General features: G+C 40.8%; 3 protein-coding genes across 4 annotated transcripts; 2 read left to right on the forward strand and 1 right to left on the reverse strand.

Moving 5' to 3' along the window:
- Nucleotides 1-56: 56 nt before the first annotated feature.
- Nucleotides 57-2,725, forward strand: knstrn (kinetochore localized astrin (SPAG5) binding protein). The gene is made up of 9 exons (XM_079290376.1): nt 57-136; nt 534-578; nt 692-827; nt 915-944; nt 1,040-1,139; nt 1,266-1,380; nt 1,478-1,539; nt 1,770-1,844; nt 1,938-2,725. The coding sequence occupies exons 2-9, from the start codon at nt 548-550 to the stop codon at nt 2,061-2,063; spliced, it is 675 nt and encodes a 224-aa protein (XP_079146502.1). The 5' UTR covers nt 57-136; nt 534-547; the 3' UTR covers nt 2,064-2,725.
- An 8,531-nt stretch (nt 2,726-11,256) lies between these two features.
- Nucleotides 11,257-14,488, forward strand: mtif3 (mitochondrial translational initiation factor 3). Of its 2 annotated transcripts, none has more exons than XM_079290644.1 (4): nt 11,257-11,325; nt 12,227-12,689; nt 12,807-12,958; nt 13,264-14,487. In XM_079290644.1, the coding sequence occupies exons 2-4, from the start codon at nt 12,230-12,232 to the stop codon at nt 13,525-13,527; spliced, it is 876 nt and encodes a 291-aa protein (XP_079146770.1). In that variant the 5' UTR covers nt 11,257-11,325; nt 12,227-12,229; the 3' UTR covers nt 13,528-14,487. The 2 variants fall into 2 exon arrangements, with proteins under 2 accessions (XP_079146770.1, XP_079146771.1); XM_079290645.1 differs by having other exon boundaries at nt 11,260-11,367; nt 13,264-14,488.
- Nucleotides 14,489-14,626: 138 nt separating this feature from the next.
- On the reverse strand, nt 14,627-22,627 carry heca (hdc homolog, cell cycle regulator). Its single transcript, XM_079290643.1, has 5 exons — nt 22,202-22,627; nt 19,254-20,295; nt 17,776-17,942; nt 15,956-16,110; nt 14,627-15,037 (listed from the first exon to the last, which is right to left on the reverse strand). Exons 1-5 carry the CDS (start codon nt 22,356-22,358, stop codon nt 14,873-14,875), a joined length of 1,686 nt encoding a protein of 561 aa, XP_079146769.1. The 5' UTR covers nt 22,359-22,627; the 3' UTR covers nt 14,627-14,872.
- Nucleotides 22,628-23,487: the final 860 nt, after the last annotated feature.

Here is a 23,487-nt window from a genome sequence, read left to right on the forward strand (position 1 = left end):
AGAGAAAAGTAGTTTTCGACATACAGGAAGTAACGGACTCAAACCGGAAATGATCACAGAGGGCGGGACGTTTTTAAATTCGTGCGGCTCGTTTTTGGGATTGTTGACAAGTCTTGTACTTATCGCATCCACAAAGGTAGGCGTTGATGTTGTGTTGCTGAACCCTGTCACACATATTGGTATGTTTCAGTTATGGCGAACGTTTAACGAGCACCTAAGCTAAGCTAACTAGACCCTTGATATGTTTATTTTTTGAAGTTCTCTAGCGAATGTTGAATTTGGAAACTCGCACCAAACTCTATTCAAAAGCAGTATGTTTGTATTAATCTTCCTGGTAAAAGTGAATATAAAGGTCCTAGTATTATATGATTACGTTGTCGACGCTTTAGTAAATGTTACGCAGAAACAGAACGTGTTTGAATATGTCAGTTCAACAGCTGGTTCAGTAAACATTTCCAGGAATTACTAAATTGTAAGTTACTTAATCAGATGGTTTCTTCTTACACGTGCCGTTTTCATTGCTTGCGTTGTAGTCATTGCACAACAGATGAAGCGAATGGCATCCAAAATTCCAAGAGGTGAGCAGAATTTGGTATTTTTGGACTGTGTTGGTGATTATATTTATGTATATTTTAATTGGATTTCAAGACAAACAAATCCGATGTCTGATTAACAATCTTGTGTTTTCCAGGTGTGCATTTACCTGCAGAAATGAAGAAAGCTGGTGATACGTTTGAATCCAAAGACAGGGCACCTCTATCTGCAACAGAAAACGCTGCCCAAAAGTCAGATGGTATCCTCAAACATCAAAAAGAAAACGTGCCAAAGTAAGACATGTGCTAATCAACACTATACTATGTATGGTTGCGTCACAGCTATTGAATTCATTTTTTTTTTTTGCGTTTGTCTTGCAGGAAAACTGTTGCTCCCAAAGCACTGAAAGGGTGAGTCTTGCATTACGTTGCATATCCTGAACATGCAGTGAGCGTCAGCCTTTTTTTTTCTTCTTCTCACAACTTTATATTGCACCTGTCTGTAGGGTGCCCACCAGGTATGGACAACAGGCAGAGCTTAAGGGGCAAAATCAGCATCTGATGGCTACCAATGGGGAGCTGCAGAAAAACCTCTCTGAGACACAGGTGCAGGAAGTAGTTTTAATGAAGTACTTGTATGATTGTAACATATCTAACTACTTGCATTTATAGAGTTCACTTGTCTGTTGTCCGCTGCAATTAACCAGCATTTCTTTCTTTGTCACTTTGCAGCAAAGAGTGTCTGAGTTGCAGCTGCAGTTCAGTGAACTTGAAAAGGAGAATGTAGAGGTTCGGAAAAACCTGAAGGACTGTCACATGCTCCTAGTCGCAGCCAAAATAGACCCAGGTGAATATGTATCCCCTTTTTTCAAAATGTGTTTTTCTTTGCTTGATTTCAGTTGTTGCTTGATAGAAAATAGCGTAATTGCTCTTTTGATGCTTAGTTTTGGGAGAAAGGGTTGGATCAGCTGCGCAACAAAATGAAGATGAAAGAAAAGAGGTTATGGTATGTATATTTTATTTCAGTTTACTTGATGTTATAAGTTGTCATGTTTTAATCACACTCACACAAATAACTACAAACATGCACTAGTTGTATACCACATATCTACACAATTAAAGTGAAAAAAAGTACATTTACAATATAGCTGTATCCTACACATAAAGGGTAACAGTCTGTTTGCTATCATAGGCAGTGCCATCTATTGAACACAACTTTCATTGTCTCCATTTCAGAGTGTGTCCACAGACCTGCTGACTGAATTAAAAGCGTTTGGAGACACTGCATCAGAGCAACGTGCCCGGTTAGAAGTGAGTTAAACTCACACTTTGCTGTTTGTTGTAATTGCTTTTAAGTGATGATCGCAGTGTATTTTAAATTATCCTCATTTTATACACTTCTAGGACATCCACACAATGATGTCAGAACTCTCAGAAGTGCGGGAGTGTATGCAGGAACACGAGAACTTCTCCCTGGAGGTGGCTGAAATTGAACACGCTCTCAAGGAAGCAGAAGCCCTCTTGCTGTAAAAGTTATAATAATTCCTCAACTAAACATTAGTTTAAAATTTAAAAAAATGCGTATTGATGCATAATGTATGTTTTAATGTTGGTCTAACTTAATCTGAATAAAATATTCTTTATCCTCGTGATCCTGATCTCATTTTCATATTCCAAACAGTCAAAACATGCTTTAGGAAACATTATTTTTACTGTAATATCCACAACTAAAGATATTTTATTGGTTGAAGATCAAATAGTCTTGAAAATGTAATTTTAATAAAATACGAATATTCATATTAGGCAGTTTTTCTATAGAAAAAAAAGTTTAAAAAAAAAAGACTTACTAATTAACTCCACAAAAAATACAGCCTTTTCTGATCTGCACTGAATGAAATTGTACAAACCAAATTCTGGTCCTAAGAAAATAAACTATAGTATTAAAATAATTTTCCCATACACCAATAACCTTCAATAAATGTCGGGGAAGATACCCGATACAATGTTACACACCAGTAAACTTTCTAGTTCATTCTACTTGCTTGTAGTCTCCTACTTCAAGCTGTCCATCATCACCCTTTAGTCCTCATTTTTCGACGAGGGCTTTTCTTTTTGGACGTTGGCGTAGGGGTTCTCGCAGCTGTGCACGCTAGTTTGAAGAGTGCTGGTGCTGACTGAGACTTCCTGATCCTTGATTATCTCTTCTGAGTGGCTGGTGTTATAGTAGTAGATGAACAGGAAGAAACCTGCCACAGACAAAGAAAGATGGTCACTCATACGGACAAGTTGAGCCTTTTGAAATGTAACGTATTCATAGTTTATTGCTACTTTACACTCATTGCTCATGCAGGTGGGTTTTACTTTCAGTCATCCATCCTTTTACAGCTTACTTTTATAATAATATTGGAATGATCACTGACACAAAGTAACTGCTGTGGCATCATGCTAGCTTTGATAGAACAATGGCATGTTTTTTTTTTGTGTACATTGATCCATTTGGAGGAAGTGAGACGACATCCAGCCGACATGGAGCAACATTATCATTCATTTGGTGCCGTGTCTCTGGCTACCAGTTGAATTAAGACCAATGTTCACTGTCCTCTAGCTCTTTTTTTTGGTCCTAACAACTCCTGAGGGAAATGTCTGTCTCTTAAGCTGCAACACTTTCCACTATGTTCACCAGCTCGCTAAGTTTGGCACTGGGGAGGTTTGCAAGACTGAACTCAAGAGAGCACTTCTCTTCAAACAAAAAAAAGCAGCCAGCTGGAAATGATGCTAGAGCGCTGTAAGAGTCCACCAAAACGGTTAAGGTGCAGGCTATATGAGTTCAATGTGAGTGTGTCACCACAAGCAACACTTTGAAATTCATACATATATAGATATTAATTAAAGCAGCTTAATCCTGTGAGTTAAGTAACAACAACCAAGCTATATGAGCAGTGATTATAAAATATGATTCAATTGAATTATTTGAAATGCAACAGAGCATTACATTATTATCACACGGACCTTGGAAAGAATTCAAGACTGTGAAAATGTAGTAGGCGGGGATCCGGAGGACACCGTAGGCGAAGAAGGCAAAACCCCAAGTGATACCCATCATGCAACACAGTCCCAGGATGACTGCAATGCTTTTCCTGTTTGTGCTTAATGCTCCACTTCCCGTTCTCTTGAGACAAAAGAGCCAGGACAGTATGACGATGAAGGTAGTGAAGGTGAAGAGGAAGACCAACGCATAGTAACCTATGTTGACAATGTAGTGCACGTCATTGTCCATTATCCAGCACCTTGGAACAGAGAGACATGTCAGTAAAGGAAGAGACTCGTATGAACAAATGTGTGAATTCTGTATATTAAATATATATTCCACACACTCACATGGCCACAATGTCTTCAGTGTCACTAGTATGGACGGATTGTTTGCCATATTTTCCTACGATGAGCAGGACGATCACAACTACACTCGGTAGGACTGGAAATGGACAAAGAAGATTTACCAAGTAACTACTGACTTGCAAATCTCATGTCCATGTTCAGATCAAACAGAAAATACCCGGTGTACTCACCCCAGCTGGTAACGGAGACTTTGAGTATGTAGTGACGGATTACAATTTTGCCTCCCACGTACAGCTGCAGGCCGAGGTGGAAGGCCTGCACAGCAAACCAAGTAAAAGTGGCCAACATAAAGTAGTGCATGAGAGCCCCCAAGATCTTACAACCCACTGAGCTGTTCATTTTTGCCACGAAGTCGTTGATCAGGAAAGTGAGGTTAAGCAGGAACATGGCCGACACCATGTGGATGAGAATCTTTGTTGATATACTGGCCTTGGTCTTCCTGTAAGAGAGACACATATAGACAAATCATTGTTTTTTTATGATTACCCCGTCTGGTGAAGGAGTTACAGCTGCTATGAGGAACTTTATTTTGTGTTTATAAAGCAGTAGTGTTTCCGAGAATCCCTTTAGAAGACTTCTTATTTTACTGCAGCAGGGTCTGACAGTCAGCCGCGCTCAGTCCTGGTAATAATAACTTTGAGGTTTGGATTGTTGTTCGGACAAAACAAGACATTTGAAAGGGTTTCTTTGAGTTCTGGGTAATTGTGACAGTATTTCTCATTATTTTCATACACTTTACAAACCAAATGATGAATGGATTAATCAATAAAACAAACAGCAGATCAATCAATAAAGAAAAGAATCATTAGTTGCAGCCTTATATTAAATGGTTAAAACTTAGCGCCACCTCACAAGAGTATAACGCTGCTTATACACATTAATGCATGAGTAATAATAATGTAATCATATTCTGTGTCATAGTATGTCATTAGATATCATAAACCCTCACATGGGCTATTTCTTTCCATTGAGAACTTTAACTTTTGATACTTTGAAGTACATTTCCCGATACTACCTTTCCAATACAGCATTTTTATTTGTAGATCTTTTTTACAGCGTAGTATGAAAATAGAAACGGAATTCTTCCTCCGCCTCTGTAAATTTGTCATTGTCATTTATCGTTGTCTCGTTATTTAATAAATCCGAAAGTAAACTTCCATAATGCTATGTGTATTTATTTATCTATAAACAGTGTTTAAATGCAACGGTAAGTGCAATAGTGGCTTGCAAATATGAATGCGTGAGGAAAGGGACAGATGGGATGTTAGCTTATTTTCATGAAGTATTCATAACACGGTTGTTTCCATAGCGCTCCTACAACAAAGCTACTATTCAGCGGTCTCATTTCCCGATTGCAAATGTATGACAGTGTTCTGCTGTCCTGAAGAGCACGCTTATTTACATGAATTATCACTCAATCAGCTGGCTGTGGGACAACACAGCTATTGACAAGAGATGTGTTTGTTTCCTTGTTTAAAGACCAAAGAACAACTGATCAATTGGTCGGCCGATGACTTTTTCCGATTAATGCCTTTTTTTAAGTAATCGGAACTATTTTAAAAGGCAACACTTTATTTTACATGGTCATAATTTCCTGATACTGAAACTATTTAATCTGAACCTAATTATGGAGACATGTTATCATTACCTCATAAGGAAGTGCATGAAGAGGACTACGCCGAGGAAGAACATGGACAAGCCACAGCCAACTTGGGTGATGATGGTGAGGTTCTTCAGGTCAGCACTAGGTATGGTTTCATTAAGAGGAGCCTGCGAAGAGCAACAATTCAACACTTTATCACATGGACTGGCATTAATGAGGATGGTTGATGATGAATTGCATTACAGAGGGGGAAATTCAGTAGCTACAGACGGTCATACAGAGGAATGTCCATATATGTGTATTCCACTGGGAATGCCGATTGAAAGGACGAAGCTTAGAATGCCATGAGAACATTACAAAAGACGTAAGACGTACCAATAAGACAGCAAAAAAGGTCAAATGCGAACACTCGCATGTAATGTTGGTCCCGTTTGTTATCGTCCGACATCCGTCATCAGTCCAGTTTGGTCGGCTTCCTAAAAGACAGGATCAGAGCATGCAGACAACGCAGAGCTGAAGCCGGAGGGTTCACGAGCACATTGAGTGAGAAACAACGCTCCATGCCAATAGTAGATTTCAAACATGTAAAATACGGGAATAGTAAACCCAGGTGTAAATTAAGGTCAACCAAAATCAAAATGTGTGAGACACTCAATCAATTTGACACTGTATCCGTTCTATTGAAGTGTCCCAGTGGAATAGAATTACATGGCCAATTACAGCTCAGCTCACTATTGTATCGTCTCTGTTATTTCACGTCCTTTTCGAATCTACATTATGGCAGCAGTCACATACTGGGATGTTGTCCCTAAAAAACATCGTTAATGTTGTTGATGACACTTGATGTGTCAAAATGTGTGCTGTGGGAAAAGCTCTATTCTATTCGTAGGTAATATAGACCGAAAGAAAATCTTCTTGCAATTACCATCACCATTCCATGAACGACAAGATGGAATTCTTTCCTGTAAAAACAACAGAACTGCATTAAAACGTGCTCTTGGATGGTAAACAAACTCAAACAAATACAAATAATACACATTCCATAATGCACAATATATATATATTTTTAACTTACGTCTTCAACGTTCTTGAAATTGATGCATATTTTGTCTGTGAGATTGGTGACCGTGGCTCCCATTTCAACTGCGAAAACCTCATCACCTAAAATAGTGCTGTTGTTCACATCCTGAAAAAAAAATGAAACTGCAAAATAGTAACATGATTATATTTCCTTTATCATTGAAGGCGACATTTTGATATTGTTTCTTACCAAAGCCAGATTGTTGAATCGTAAAAGGACTACAAATGGCACGCTAATGTTCAAAGCCAGGGATTTCTCAAACGCTTCTTTTGGCACTGAGACAGATCTTGCGAATTGAGCCAGAATATCACTGCCGTCTACAATCTGCAGGGAAGAACACAAGTGTGTTGTCACAATGGTGTACAGTGCTGTTTTAAACATTTAAGAAAAATAAAACTGTTTGTTTGAAGTCAATCCAATTATAATCCAGGAAATGACTTAGTATCTAGGAAATGACTCAGCAGTCTGCCTGCTCTGCTACATTAGTTTTGACCTTTCACCTCAATCTCAGAAAGACAAAAATGTTGAACAAAAGTGAGTTATTTCCAAATGAGAGACAGGATGGCATATCCTCAAAGTTGAGATGGACTACTTATTTCATGACTCTGAAGTGGTAAATAAGTAATGGTAAGTATTGCCTGAGGAAGTGTCCATTATTAGGAATTAACTTCAAAATTACATTACAGTCACTTAGCAGATGCTTTCATCCAAAGCGACTTACAATTCAGATTCTATCACAATTCTACACCGTAGGCACAGCTACAGGAGCCATTCTTTGGGCTAAGTGTCTTGTTCAAGGACACATCAACATGAGACTAGTGGAGCCCGAGCCGCCGATCCTCTGATTGAAGTTCGGCCCTGCTCTCCACTTCGCCCTATATATAATAATAATAATAATAATAATAATGATAATACACCCACCTTTATGCTGTCATTTGGGGCCGAATAACCAAAGAAGACATCATCTACATCCACAGGGTCTGTTTCTCTCACTATGATACCCGTAACTCCTTCTGTCACAGTCAGTGCAGCCGAAGACACGTTCATGGAGCTGACAATGTCGGCCATTTTGTCCATGACTTCGCTGTTGACGGAAGGAAGAATATTCAATATGTTGACAATTCTTCATATACATTTTTACATATATTACATTACATTGTGGTAAATATATATGAATAGCCCAAAAATGTTTTCTCCCTTTGAATTTCAATGTAAAATAAAACAGCACATTGTTTATTTCTGTAAATTGTCAATCTATTATTGAAGCATTATCAGCAATACAGACAAGGTGAATATGAATGCGTTGCATTACATGTCGATTTAGTGGTGCTCATGAAATTTTCAGTCGTGCTCCACAGTGTGAAAAGTCCGTCTGCTTTGAAAAGAACCAGTCTAGCTGTTTCAAATCTCAACAACCTGTGTTCTGGCTGTACAGTTGTAATCATCTTCTCATTTCACTCTCGGCAAGAAAGCAAATTAAAGCATGTTTCCCAAAATGTCTTACGCAGCTTTGGCAGCGTTGAAGGGTTTTCCATTTTCAGGTGTATTATTCCCAGGCACCGTAACTTTACTCTTCGGCGTTTGCGCTGGATTATCACACCTTAAACATGTTTTGATTGTTGTTGTTATGTTGATGATGAACTTGTTTTCTGAACCTGAAAGGAAGGGACATTGATTTTTATCTCAAGCGTTAGAATCTGTACAGTAAGATACACAGTTGGTGCCATTTATAGCCAGTGTCCGTAGCATTACAAGCATGATGTGCATTATAGAGCACAAACGGCAAGACATGAACAAATAGTTACGCAATCATTGCTCCTCTGAGAGGAACTCACCTGGTTTGCATTTGTTCACATCATATCTAGCTCCTTTACATACTGTGCTTGTATCCAAACCTGTAATCCAGCAAGGGTCTACAAAGAGAAACACTGTCAGAATCTTCACATACACAGTAAAGAAAAAAGTGGGACAACGCTACAGAAAGTGCACTGATAAAAATATTTAACAATCTCTTTGAAATTACAATTTTTAATTTTATTAAATTTGTAGCTAACACTATGAGGGATGGTAAAAAAAAACAAATTGAATTAAAGACTTAATTAAAAGAGACTTGTGTCATCATCCCAATTTTTACATTGAGCGTAAACGTAATGATACCTTTATGGAGACAGAATTGTAAAACAAAGTTGTTTACCTGTGACAGTGTCATTAATGATGAGCGTTGAATCTGAATAATTTGAGAATTCCATGTTGACAAAAGCAAATCAGCAAATTAGAACGGTTGTTTTACAGTTTCAAAGGGCCAAACACACACACACACACACACGCACACACACACACGCACAAGCAAACAGACGTATGTCCAACTTTCCTCTCTTCTCATCTGCCCTGTTCACTGAATAATAAATACAGTGAAGGTGAACAGAATGTCATTTCATGTTGCTCACAACATTTAAAACTGACATCGGAGAATGTAAAAAAAACAGTTATGTAATATCACCTGCGAGGTCAGATAATGTGTTGTTGCACTGCCTCCCGTCCATGACATGCAGGTGCCATTTATGGTCGATGTACAATCTTGCGAGGCGTAGTTCATAAGAACCGTTATATCCTTTCACTTGAGGATATGTATTCCCAAACTTTCCTGTTAATTAAAAACAGAAACACAGTTAGATCTTTATTTTGTTGAAATGCTAATGTAAATGCAAAAAGAAATGAAATATTCTTAGTGTAATAAGTTGGTTGTACTCACCTGCTGGTTTAGTCACGTTTCTCTCCACAAATAGTATGCAAGCCTTAGCTGCAGAGAGGTAACAGAGTAAGAGCAAAAAGGCTCAGTCTAATGTGTATGTACTTTAACAACAGCCATCGATCTACATGTGGTGTTTTCACCCGTCAGATGGACCCTACATTAGATGCTTAAGATATGTCACTGTATTTTATCGTTTTAAAAAGATAAATACAGCTACCAGCTGTAAAGGTGCACCTTTCCTCCCAGACTTCGTTTTGTTCCCCAAACATCAGTCAACAGCTACTGTAATTAAAATGTTTATAATAGTTTCAACTCACTCAGATTCCAATGGTCTGCAGTGATGAAGGCACTGAACTGATCAGGAACCACAAAATAAAGTCGTGTCGGTTTCTTGTTAAAACAACATTTTAATTTCTCCCAGGGGTTCTTCATCTTGTTCTTCATCTTGTTTTCCCCGCATTCACCTGTTATATCTAATGAGACAACAAGTTAAACAAAAAAAATCTCCAGACAAGGTGTTCTCCAGACATAATCGTCCCTTATGAGAATAATGCAATATGATATGTAGAGGCCACTAGACGTTATCATTTGGAGATTTTGATCACGTACAAACAGGATAAATCCACAGAAGCCCCACGAACAAAACCCAAGTCATCCAGCTCATGTTGTTTTGATGGCATTAACGCTCTGTCAGGACGTGCGATCGATTCCCTGCTGCAGAAGATGAAGAACAAGTATAGTTCCAAAGTTCTTTTTCAATACAGATTGTCAGCCAAAAGTATTTTACCGGTGCTTCTTACCTTTCTGTGGTTAAAGCGTCAAAGCACTGAAGAGGAGCACTGAAGAGCAGCACTGAAGACAGAAACACTGAACCTTTTGGACTCATGAATATGTTGTCTGACTGACTTTGCATCGCTGCCCGCTGAAAGCATTTTGTTTTGCAAATACACAGTTCCAAGAAATGTCCGTGCGCCTCTCTCCTTTGCAAAATAACCAAAACAACATTTTGAATATCCAGTTACAATGTAACCAAATTCAAGGAATGAATGGTGGCTTTGACGCACAGTAAGCTTGTATGAACATCGTTGTTGTTAGCATGAAGTAAAAATGTATAAATAGGCCTACCAATTAACTCTTTACCGTGTCCTTTTAAAAACAGCCTCAAGAATTGAGTCTGCTCATAGCCTACTTCTCTTTTATTATGTTTTGTTTTCTGAAAAGTAAATGGTAAATATTCCAGGGCAAAGTATAATCAATGGGGAATATTTCAGTTTTAATTGCATTTTGAAATTGATTTTCAAAAAAATCTTCAATCCATAAAAAGGAACTCTTTGTTTATTGTTCTTAAAGTTATTAAACGAATTAACTAAACATTAAAGTACTAATTGGGTCACAAAAAGTAATTCAATTAAAAAGTAATTTAAAAGTAAAAGTAAGCCTAAGTAATCAAATACATCCAAATGATTTCATGGCTCTGAAACAAGATGTTCAACATGAAACAACTGTGCTAAATGATCAAAACAATGAAATAACAATGAAAGGGTTTGTAAGGAAAAAACAAGTTTTATTTTTAATTCGTTTTTGAGAATTTTATAGGCAAGAAATCAACTGTGTAACATTGATGGAGAACTGAAACCGCTCATGTGTTACCTACTGTGGTAGCTCCATGTAGCCTACTAATCAAACAATTAGTTACATTATTTTCACCTCCATTGCATCAGGATGGATATACAGACATTTCAAAACCTGGGCAAAATACAACTAGAGCCACCTGGATGGTAAGATGACTAAGCTCAAATAAGAACGTATGATATGATGACGACGTGTCCCGCTCTGTGCGGAAGAGGGCAGCATCGGGGCTTGGCTGCAGCTGTTCTCGCTCAAATGACACGAAGAAGCACATGGCGGAAGAAGACTACAACAGTCACCCTGCAATATGAATACACGACATTGATCTACAGTGAGTAAACAGCACAACAACGGGAGATAATTGGAGAAAAGGGTAATACTTTACAACTGTTTAAGTGGCAATTACACTGACTTTTAGGCCCAAACTAAACGCTGCCAAGATGACCGTAAACGGCTCTCTCGGTCAACTCCAGACTCCCTTTTTAAACCGTAGTTTAATGTTGACATGTTAATTCCACACCAAGTGCACCGCAAGGCACTTACTGCAAGGCGTTTTTATGAATTGAAAAGGCTTGCTGGCCAGTTCGGCATAACGTTAGCTGATTAATTTTTGAATTAAATGTTAGCTTTTTACAATTTGCTTGCAGTTGTCACTGCGGCCAGAGTGTTTTACCTGCACGCGCACGCTTGTCAGAATGCCTGGTGAACGATATAAAGAGAAGGGAAAATAGGTGTTCAACTTCCTAAAGTAAAAATCAGGAAATGTGGTGTATCACGAATATCACAGCGGACCCTGAGGGGTTGTATACACATCTTATTTGGGGTGTGTGTGCAGTGACATTTAAGAAGGGCAAACTGTAATTGGCCGATGTGTAAATGGGGGCGGGCCTGGTCGGGTGCAACAGGAAATGATGTCACAACTGTATGAACTGGCTGTTGATACGAACGACATGCAGCTGATGATGCAGTTTGTGATGATGTTTGTGATATCAGAGCTAACTAACCCGTAGAGTACTTTAGCAAATAAATGACAATTATATATTTTAATTCAAGTGTACCTACAAGACATTACTTAAAATACCTTCAGAGGCAAGAGAAAACCCTGAGATAGCAAGCGAATAATGGTAGTATATGTGTCAAACACATATAAACCCACGTAGTATGCATTTAGCAAAATATTTTCGTGATGTATGCTGTTTCACATAATCCCCTCTTTCTTTTTTTGTATCTAGGATATGTCTGCAGGTTGTGTGGGGTGGATGCTGAGCCGTACAGTGAGAGCTGTGTGTGGTAGCAGCCGAGGCTACTGGACGCCAGTGTCGAGATTCGCGCTACCCGGTGAAAGATCTGACCTCGTTGCTTCCTCCTGGAGATGGTCTCAATTCTCCACGGCTGCAGACGACACAGAACAGACTCCCGCACCGAAGAAGAAAAACAAGCACGATCCCAAAGCTCATGCCACAATCGGCGCCGTCGGCCGTAAGATCCCACACCGTGAGATACAGGTGATAAGTGAGACGGGCGAGAACCTGGGCACCATGCACCGTTCAGATGTGATCCGAATCCTGGGCGAGCAGGGTCTCAAATTGGTGCTGCTCAACGAACGCAAAGATCCCCCCGTCTACCGGCTGATGAGCGGCAAACAGATCCACGAAGAGCAGCTGAAACTGCGGGAGAAACAGAAAGCAAAAGCAGGTATGTGGTGTCCCGGCAGGTACCCTCAGTATTCAACAGATCTCTACAGGAAGTAAAAGATGTTCACACAGTACGAAAGTCAAACGTGATGAAACACACGTGTTCTCTTCTCCACAGCCCCCGTGCAGGTGAAAGAGCTCACCTTTTCATCCGGCATCGCAGCGCACGACCTGTCCACCAAGATGAAACAAGTGGAGAATTGGCTGGAGAAGAAGAACCATGTCAGACTCACTCTGCGATCAGGACGCGGGGGATCGGCAGTCGACCTGGTGAGGGGGAAACGCTTTCTGTTGTCTACTCCGTCCTCTGCAACTGAGACAGGTTCAGAATAGCACAGCTGTGTGCGTTCCCTAATGAAACATCTGCATGGCAGAAATAGTCACAGATTTAACGTTATCTGCGTACAAAAAATGACAGTATGGAAATGTGTTCACAGTGAATAGTTTGTCCACCAGACATTACTGAGAAGTTTATTTTTCACTGTTCTTAAAAAAGCAAGTCAAAGGGATTAAAAAGACTTGTTTGTGTTAAAAATCTATTCCCCCAAAAAAACCCATTGTCTTATTTTCCACAGGACACAACTCTGGAGCAGATAGTGCAGCAAATGGAGGTGATGGTCGGATTCGTTTCCAAGCCGAAAGTCGTACGTGACGGTCAAGCAGCCATGTGCGTCCTCCGACCACCTTCAGCAAAGGAACTGTCACAGAAGAACAAGGACGCAGCGTCGCAGTCTGACGACTCGACTTCAAGAGCCACTGAGAGCGAAACACCCGTTCCTCCTGTTAGCAACACAGACACAACAGAGGAGTCTATACATGGAGATAAAACATTCTCATAAAAACTAATCCAATGCCTTAATTTCGTTGTGTATAGTGTTTAATAAAGCCTGGTGTGTAATAATCCAGCGAAATGGAATGACCATCGGCCCTCTGAAAGTGTCACAGGTGGCAGAGCTACGATGGTACCAACTTGTTGTGCAACAGCAGAGTGAAGTTTTTAATGTATAGCGCCCCATGTTTGAATACTGCATTACAGGCTATAGTGACCTAAACACTGAACTTTATTTGATAAGTGCGGGTTTCATTCTTAAAAACATACTCCTGGGTTGGTCCTCTCCACTAAAAGATGAAGGCGGTTTCTCAAATCATTCAGCTTTTTCCTTTTGAAGGTGCAGCGTGTAGGATTAGGCGGCATCTAGCGGTGAGGTTGCAGATTGCAACCAACTGAAACTCGCCCCATGTGCCGAGCGTGTAGGACAGAGGCTGACACAAAAACACAAATCCTGCGGAAGCCCTATCTAGAGCCAGTGTTTGGTTTGTCCGTTCTGGGCTACTGTAGAAACACAGCAGCCGGTTCATTCTAAGGTAACGATTCTGTATTTCAGCTTGTTACACACTAAAGGAAACATACTTAATAATCTATTCTCATTTCTGCCAATCGAGCCCCCTAAATGATACACACTGGCCCTTTAACTCGCCCTGTCTGTAAATGTAACCTGAATGGCCCAGATGTTTGTTATTAGATGGGGCTTGAGTCTTCACATGTGACATTGAGAACAGACTTTTGTACCCAAAATGTGATGAATACATGTTTCTTGTACAAGAACAAGGACTTTTTACCCACAAACATACACCGATGAACAGGTTGACGCCACAGGATAAGTGGAATCCATTGATTTTTGAGCTAAAGGATGATGATGATGATGATCCGCAAATGAAAGTTGAAGCATTTGGAAGATCGTCCCCGTTGAAGTGAAATTGTTTTTGGGATGAAGATATCAAACCGACACAAACGCATATCTTTCTCTTCTTTATTTGAGATTCATCTTTATGTTTTTGGTAAAAAAAAAAAAAAGTTAAATAAAAGCAAAGTTTGGCATACTGATACATTCATTTCTCACAGATGAGTGCGTTTGCTTGACTGATGTGTCAGTTCTACACTTTATCAACACCTTCCTGGAACTGCAGATATACTGTCTTGGAACTTTTTTTTCTTTCTTTTTTTTTTTTTTTGTTAAAAACTAGAGTGATAACTTTTTCCTATACATAAAACAACAACAAAAGAGAGTGAACATAAAAACATAAAATCACCTTAAGGCCCCAAAAATAATATCTTTCCTAGATTGTGTTTAAAAATAAATTGAGAACAAAAGCAGCTCAACTAGCCTGCATGGACAGCATTTGTCAATAAGCCTCGAGTACTTTGTAGGTGGAGAACGGTTTCACAAAGTGATAGTCCAGGTTGCCGCAGTGAGGGCACTGCTGGACGTTGCTGTACTCGGAGAAATACTGCATCCCGACTCGAACGTCCACCACCGGCTTCCCGCAGTGCTTACAGTTGAGACGAGCCTGAGGACACACAGGGAGGACGCAGGTCACTAAAGAGGACGTTTGAATTACTGCAAAACAAGATTTGACCAGGAAGCTCAGGACGTGTGTCGAAAAAATGTCAACCCAAGACTCCACTCGCTAAAACTAACTAAACTAAAAGCAAGACAGAATTGTATCCGACTCTCTTCTGTTTCAGTTGGATCTATGTTTCAAGAGCGTTTTTACGATTCTTTTGCACAAAGCTAAATTGGTATCGAGTGTACTGGATAGTAACATTTGAGCACCTCCTCAACTATTTTAGCATTCATAACAGTAAATTCATATGGCATACGGCTTTTTAGCAAAAGAGCAACAATAGCATTATGAAGTCATTTCTGGTCCAATATTTGCTCTCCTCTGGCTCTTTTGTTGGTCCCTCAATGCTCCACTATGTTCACCAGTTAGTCGTAAACTGAGTTTGTCTGCTGTTTGGTGCTGGACAGGTAGTGGACAGCTTTTTGCTGAAAATGGCTGCCTGCTGTGGGTTGATGACCAAAAACAATGAGCTGAAAGACACTAAAATGTTCCATAAGGGGAAAATCTGAGGGGAACTGAGTTGGATGATAATTCTCATGGTTCAGCCACTACGAGTGATGCCTCACAATTGAATCCATTGTTGATATACAGGTTCAAATTCACAAGAGGAGGTTATAACACTCAACCTCCATGTAAAATGTCAGCCTCCTAAGGCAAAAGCTGTGGCCGCCAAAGGGTCGGGAAATGTTTGTGGACCGAGTGACCGGCAACAGAGCCGCGAGTCGCAGCTAAAAACACGGATTAATACAACTTTAATTCCAGTGAGCAACCGGATGACGGCAGCATTGGAGAGTACCACTGTTTCTCTGCCCATTGACCTCCAGGACACGTGTGATATTAGTCAGAATAATCGGTTTCTACCTGGCAACACGGGGAAGCAGCCAGTATATCGTAGGTGTACATCGTGCCCAGTTGGTGCCAGCTCCCGTCCCAGCGTGACTTGCACTTGATGCAGACAATCTTGTGGACGCCTTCTAGACAGTCCACACAGATGGCGTAGAGGTGCATTAACCTGCCTGTTAGAAATAAAGAAGTATAGTTAAGTATTACGTTCACAGAATAACAAGACAGTCAGATAATCAGCCAGGGAAATTAAAAATAACAAACTCCTGATTGCTCCCATGGCTCATTATCATGCTTCTGCAGTGCATGCAAGATAAATAACAGTTTCTATGTCCTTTCATGTTGTATACAGACCAGAGACTAAGCTACCGGAGTGATCACATCCTAAAAGATCAGCCTGGCAAGGACCAAAACGAAACCTTCCCAGCTCTGCACAAATTCTGTGTGGAATGCCAAACAAGCCATTCTTGGAAAATAGTTGCAAGTGCTTTTATTTGGCGTGTTATTTTTAAATCTACCCAACAAGAGCTTTGAAACCTCGTCAAACTGAAGCTATATGGAGGAAATACAATGCAGCTGACCATTCAAATCCCATTATGAACATGAATGCATTCAGAGCCACTCACATCGAGAGTCGTGACTTTTTCGATGAAGACGTGTTGTAAAAATACGCCCCTGCAAACTTGCTCACCAATAAAACAAACAAACATGCATTTACATTTGTTCAGGACAAAATCAAGCTCTTCAGCTGTTAGCTACCGTTAAATAAACAAACAGCTCACTGTTTAACTGTACAGCATGATTCATTTCTCTTGCGCCAACATTCATATTCTGCCTGATGCAAAAGCATGAAGAAATAATCCTTTCATGCTGATGCATATCAAGCACCATACATATTCAAAGCTTGTGGGCCAGAACATCAAAGGAGCTTCGCGCTGCTTATTCCCATTCATGTGTGACTGAGCCAGCAAAAAACCGTCTGTCTATATTCACAGCGTGGACTGAGCTTACTGATGGATTAACCAGTTGTAATTTCTATTTGTAGAAAAGAAAGCTTGACATTTTAACTAGAATGTGAATTTATAATTGAGCAAACATAACATAATCATGGTTGCAATTCATGTAGACATTAAATGTTTGGTTTTTGTCATATTCGAACAATCCTGAAAGCTGATGTTCAGCCAATCCAGAGCTTAATAACAACACTTGATCAATGCGTTTGTTGGTTTTCAGATGAAACACTGTACCTACAATAGAAACTGAACACAGCGTAAATAGTTTTAACATGTTTTATATCAATCACAGATGGTAATTTTAGTTTTCTGTGAGATTATACAGGATAAATGCTTATGTCAGCATGCTCACAACGGCAATGCTAACACATATCTAATATTTACCGTGTTCATCTTCTTAGTTTAGCATGTTATATTTGCTGGTTAGCTCTGAACACAAGGTAGAGATGAGGCTGATGGAAACGTACAGGACACATTTAAATGTTGGTGGTGCTGGATAAAAAGTTAAAGGATCATCAAAGTTTCATCTTCTGGGAACAAAAAATGTCTGCGCCTAATTTTAAGGCAATCCATACAAATAGCATTTGAGAAATCAAACAAAAAAAAACACGAACGTCAACCTCATGGTTGCGCAAGAGGAAAAGTCAGAGGATCAGTAGAGTCGGTAGGATTCATCCTCTGGGCACCATGAACGTCTGTGCAAAATTGACTATGTCAGGATACAGAGACAGTTTGAGCAAATATGAAAAAAAAAAAGCTATTTTTTATGATCCGTAGCTGGAAGTATTTGTTTCGCACGCCATGCTCTTGCAAACCAGGTCTTACCTTGAAGGTGGCAGGGGACGTCATACTCAATCTCGTCGTGGCGTGAAGGGCTGAGAAACAGAGTCCCGTCCACCAAAGGAAACTGTTCAAACACAGGCAGCGCCCTGTGGCACAGCGCACAGTTGACCACGTTCCTCTGGCTCGCACTGAGGGCCGAGAGGATGAACCTACAGGACAACATGCACAGAAACATTAGGTCCTCCACACTGGATGGGGCCTCTGGCAGGTTCACGCGACATTCCTTCTGGTTTTATCAGAGTTGTCTTTATAAACAAAGAATCAATCCCGTGAGTTGTTTTGCGTGCCAACGTTTCAGGCTGAAACTGGTGATATTGTAACGGTTAGAGTAATAAGGTGGGCACGTCTAACGCGATAAGAGGTGATTACGATTCTGTAACAGCCCAACACACAGAAGAATAAAATGAAGTATTCTTTAATACATATTTGTGTTTCAAGCAGTAATAGTTAAAGAAGCAATCATGGTGTCGTCACGGATCTCTTCAATAAGTAAATGAGACCGCTGCATTTAATCATTTATAATTTGCAATGCACTCTGGGTGTTTTATCTACTTTAATCTGTGTCATGGTATGGTGTTAAAACAATATCTGATTGAGATTCATTTCCTGCAAAAAGGTAATATACTGAATCGCTCATATTAAAATACATGTTACGAGGTATGTTTCTTAGATATTTAACAATTAATTTGACTGAGCAAAACTGGTTTCATAATAACACACAAACTATAAGCTACAGTTAGACCACTTAACAAACGCAACGTTACAAACCAAGTCTTATTATACAGTGTAAAACATCATCTTTCGTCTTCTACTTTTCAGGTTAATTAGATTTAAACAAATGATCATGAGCTGTTTTGGACTGTTGGTTGGACAAAACAGGCCATTTAAATATGACACCTTGTGTTGTGGAGAATTGTGATCAGCATTTTAGCAGACCTCCCAGCATGCACTGCTTGAGTGTTAAAAAACTCTCCAGAGAGTCCATTGTTGTGTAGTAGAAAGAAAAGATGTATGAGGGGAACCTGCTGTGTGTCTTTATTACATGTTGAGTTAAGTCACGGTTGTTTCTTTTCATAATAATGAAAACTATTTGAACTGTGATGAAGGTCAGTATCAATTTCAGACTTTTCCCCACTGACACTTTCTCATTCTTTTAGCTTTTGAAAGTGCAACAGTAAGTCCAGAAGCAGCCATACCAGTAGATCTTGTCCATCATAACTGACTTAGAAACTGAGAAATGTAATGTAACGTCTGATTGTAACTAATTTCAGTTTGACGAAACACTTGTTGGCTCAACTTAATATCTTACATTGGTCAAACGTGTTTTTTCGTATCCAGTGAACCTAACTCAGCCAGTTACATATCTTCAAAACTCATGAGACAACGTTGAACTAACCACTCAACATCAGCTCAGTTAACTCACATTTTAAGGCAGAAGGGAAACATGTTTTGCGGTGTACCTGCGCAGCTCTTCTCCCTGGCCTGCCTGGGCATCGTCCTCCATGCGGACGTGGTAGGTGTTGAGTTTATGTCGAGGGATGTGGGTGAGGAGCTCCGAGAGGTCCAGCCTCCTCAGGAACTGCACCGGGTGAGAGTGCGTGACGTCGCCCACACTGCCGGAGGAGAGCCGGTGGTGGAGCGGGAGGGCGAAGGACAGCGGCAGGGGAATTACAGACCCGGGGTCGAGGTGGGGTCCACCGCCGGAGGCTCCCATCGAGCAGCCGCCTCCCCGGCCGAGAGCTCCCGCGACCAGCAGGTGTTTCCTCTGCGGGTCCATGTGGACAGCTGATTTGAAGAACTCTCCCAGCTGACGGGAACCTCGCAATCCTGCCCCTCCAGCTGCTGCTCCTAGGACGGCAGTGGGGGAGAAAGGGAAACCAGATGGGGGAGACTGTCCCGGGGAGTCACATGGTGACTTCTGAGGAGGCCCCAGAGAAAAGGGTCCCCCTGTCGGGAGCCCTCCTACTGCTCCTCTCTCTGAAGAGTTCTGACGGTCCATTGATTGTCTCCGAGGTAAGTCCTGACTAGAAGCTCTGTGGAGGAGTTTACCTCCTCCTATACCTGCTGCTCCTGGCGGCTTGCTTCTCTTGGGCTCATCAAAAAGCCCGTCCCCGGGCCCTGCGGCCCCTCCACTGGACCCGTTCCTGCTCCTCTCAGTTAGCTTCTTCTTGCGCTCGTCGGGCATACGTTTCACCTGATACCAGTCGGTGTCTTTCTTCAGGTGGCCCTGGCCGCAGCGGCAAGAGCAGAACCTGAACGCCAGGTCGTAGCCCTTCTTGGTCCACATGTTCTGCCTGCACTGCTTCTCATTCCAGGACCGCGCGCGGCCGATGCAGTTGAACTGGACGAGGATGGAGCTCTCCCACTCGTAGAAACACTGCAGGTGCATCCAGTTGCCGTAAGGGCAGATCTCGTTGTTGCAGACCACCCGCTGGTAGTCGTCCTTCTCCAGGTCGATGGGACGGGCAAAGCTGCAGCCGAGAGGGGTCGCACACTGGCCCTCTGGATGAGTAAAGACAGGAAGGGGATTAGTTCGTTGCGTTCTCATCACAATTTCCCACAAAATCGGGATTTATTCGCCTCATAAATGAGTAACATCTTACTGAGCCTATGCCGCATTGTCTATTAATCACTCAGTTACTTTTCTAATTAAATAGTTAATCATTTGTTCAAATTGTGCAGGGGAAAAAAAACAAATAGCATCTTGAAATTGCTCATTTTCGAAAGTCCAAAACCAAAAGTTTTTCAATTTAGGGCTGCAGTTTATGATTAATTTCATTATCATTTTTTTTTTTTGATTCATCATTGAATAGTTTGGTCGAGTAAACATCAGAAAATAGATTTTTTTTTTATGTATTGGGTGACTTCTTCAAATATCCAAAACCTAAAGATAATCAATGTCCAATAAAATAAGAAATTCTTCCATCAAAAGAAGCATGAAATGCCTTTCAAACGTGTTTTTGTTTCGTCCGAGACGACGGAACCATTCAAGCAGTCTCTCCATCATGAGTTGCATATCAACAACACGACATGAGGTGAACGTGTTCAATTTGAGATGTCCTTGCTGCCTCATCGCCATCGATTTATGAAATTCAACTCGGCCATCCAAGCCTGTGAGCGGCTCTTTTCAAGCTCCACACTGAGTTCAGCTTTAAATTAATCTTGCTTGGACACAAAAGAAACCACACATAGCTCCTTAATTAAAGATGTTTTCAAAACTTTACTTACTTTCCTGTCCTAATTATATATTTAATCGAATATTTTTGTGCTGCAGATAGACTTATCTGATCATTATGTTCTTGGTTAATCGATTCATTTGTTCTTAAGTGAATAAGAAAATAGTACAAAAATGCAAGGTGTGATATTAAAATTGCTTATTTTGTCCAGTCCACACCCAAAGACAATTCAGAATTATACACTTAACTCCTCTGAAAAACAAATATACATACAGCTGTGGTGCATTTACGTGTTTCTACAATAAAAGTGTAATAATAACATCATAAAGTGACTCAGAAGACCACTAATATCTGAAGTGCAAGAACCAGCTTATGTTCTGAGGTCTGTTTTAAACCAAATCTGAATGAAAAGCTGGAGGAGACGAGCAGCGCACGGGTCAGTTTGTCTTTATAGCTGTTTAAAGTGTCTCTGGGAAGTTGAGCTGAGTGCGCAGACAAGCGGTGAGTTGTCAGTATTCCTCTCGAGGAAGGCCACAGCCGAACACTGTGTGGACAAGGTGCACTTCAGGAAGCGAGAGCGGAGGCCTGCTGATTAACACCGAATGTAACAGCCTTTCACGCGGATGTAGTGTCATGCAAAGGAGTACTCGTTTCATAGGTGGTAATTGTTTATTTCCCGGAAGAGCTCGAGGCGACAAATTCCATCTGACAATTTAAAGACGTCTTGCATTTCGGGTGCTATTCAAACTCGTAAAAACAAGACGCCAGACTACAAAAACACGACTACCGCTCTCCAATTCTGCTATCAAGCAACACCTGTCTCAGTCACATTTCAACTTATTTCCCTGCTCTTGTTGTTTTGCGCCAAAACAAACCATCAGTGTAACTCAGTCACACAAACCGTGATTCCAATGCAGCAGAGTAGAAACTACATGCTGGTTCACATACACACAACGGACAAACAAGATCCACTCAATGCATACAAGGCCTAAAGTCGTGATCGACCATTATAGCCTATGCGTGCAGACAATCAGGTAACCATTACGCTAGGACATTTTTCAACCGAAGTTTGGCACAGTGTTCTCTCCGGATTGGAAAATGAGTGGAGCCATTTGGAACGTCGCAGTGCATGCATGTCAGAGGTGCACAGACAGGACAGCGCTCCCCCCCCCCACCTTGGCAGGAAGGCAGCATCACTAAACTTCTACATCTGTGTACGTTTCCTCTCTTACCACTTGAGCGCTCGTGCCTGGGTGCAGCGGCAGTAGCAGCCGCGGCCGCGGCCGCGCCTCCTGTTGCGGCCGCACAGGCTCCATTTTCCTGCTCATCTCCGCTGCTGTTCGTGCGTTTGCTTTTCTTTCCCTTGTTGTTGTTCTTCTGGTTGGGCATTGTACAGGATTCGGATGGCAGTGTTATTTTCGACCTCTATCAACGGCTGCTGTCAACGTCTGACATTTCTGTGGACTCCATTTCTGCAGTGGTGCTTTTTTGTTGTTGTGGTTGCAGTGCTTTGTCTTTGTGTTGTTGTTGTTTTTGGTGTCCTCGTGGATGACAGGCAGGGTTTGATGCAGCTATGACAGCAGCAGTTACAAAAATATAAGTTGCTATAACCTTAAAGAACGAAGGCGTGTCCGTCTCTTGTTTTGATTCCTGCTCTGCTGTTTTCTTCCACCCCTGACGTCACGGGACCCCGCCCCCCTCGTTGGCCGTCAACGGTCTGTGATGCATTCATGGCCTGTGGGAAAGCTCTGAATTTATAGTTTCGAAATACAATTGAATTCTTAACAACTCAAACCATTAATCGTTTTATTTTGTTTGTATACATGACAACCAGTGGTGGAAGGAAGTAAATAAGACGAGATAATCTCTTATTGACACGAGTGTATGTCCTTCCTTTTCCTGTTTAAAGCTGCACACATCACAGTAAACATGTTTTACTACCTAACAAGCTGTTAAACATCACAAATATAGATATATTATAATGTGTATATATATCTGCTGCATTACCTACATCTACATCCTGTTGTTACCAGTCCCTAACTGGTTCTCATTACAACATTACTGCACAACCTATAACCTAAATTCCAAAGATATACTTTATCATATTCCTATATTGTAACTCCTGCACTATTGTATGTCTATGTTTACATCTTTGATTGTCATTTACATTTGTACTTGCGTGATTTACGTTTCATAAATATTGTATGAGATTTGCTGGAGGTAACCTGAGTGCTGAGAATGACTGCTTCATGCTGAAAATGGCATTATGCAGAAATATTGCCCCTGTACGCTTTTATTATGAAACATTGTATTGTTGGATGGTTAAGTAACTACCAGTTTACTATTGTGAAGTGGAGATAATTAAAGCTGCTTTGTATATACCCTTGTACGTCTTCAACAGTGCTTAATATTCTATAAAGGTCATCTCAGATAGTGTATGTAAAATATGAATTAGCAACAATCACTCCAGCTGTCAGATTTAATGCAGTGGAGAACATGTGTAAGGTCGTATTACATG

Source organism: Melanostigma gelatinosum (assembly GCF_949748355.1).
Source record: "Melanostigma gelatinosum genome assembly, chromosome: 19".
NCBI classification, from domain to species: domain Eukaryota; kingdom Metazoa; phylum Chordata; class Actinopteri; order Perciformes; family Zoarcidae; genus Melanostigma; species Melanostigma gelatinosum.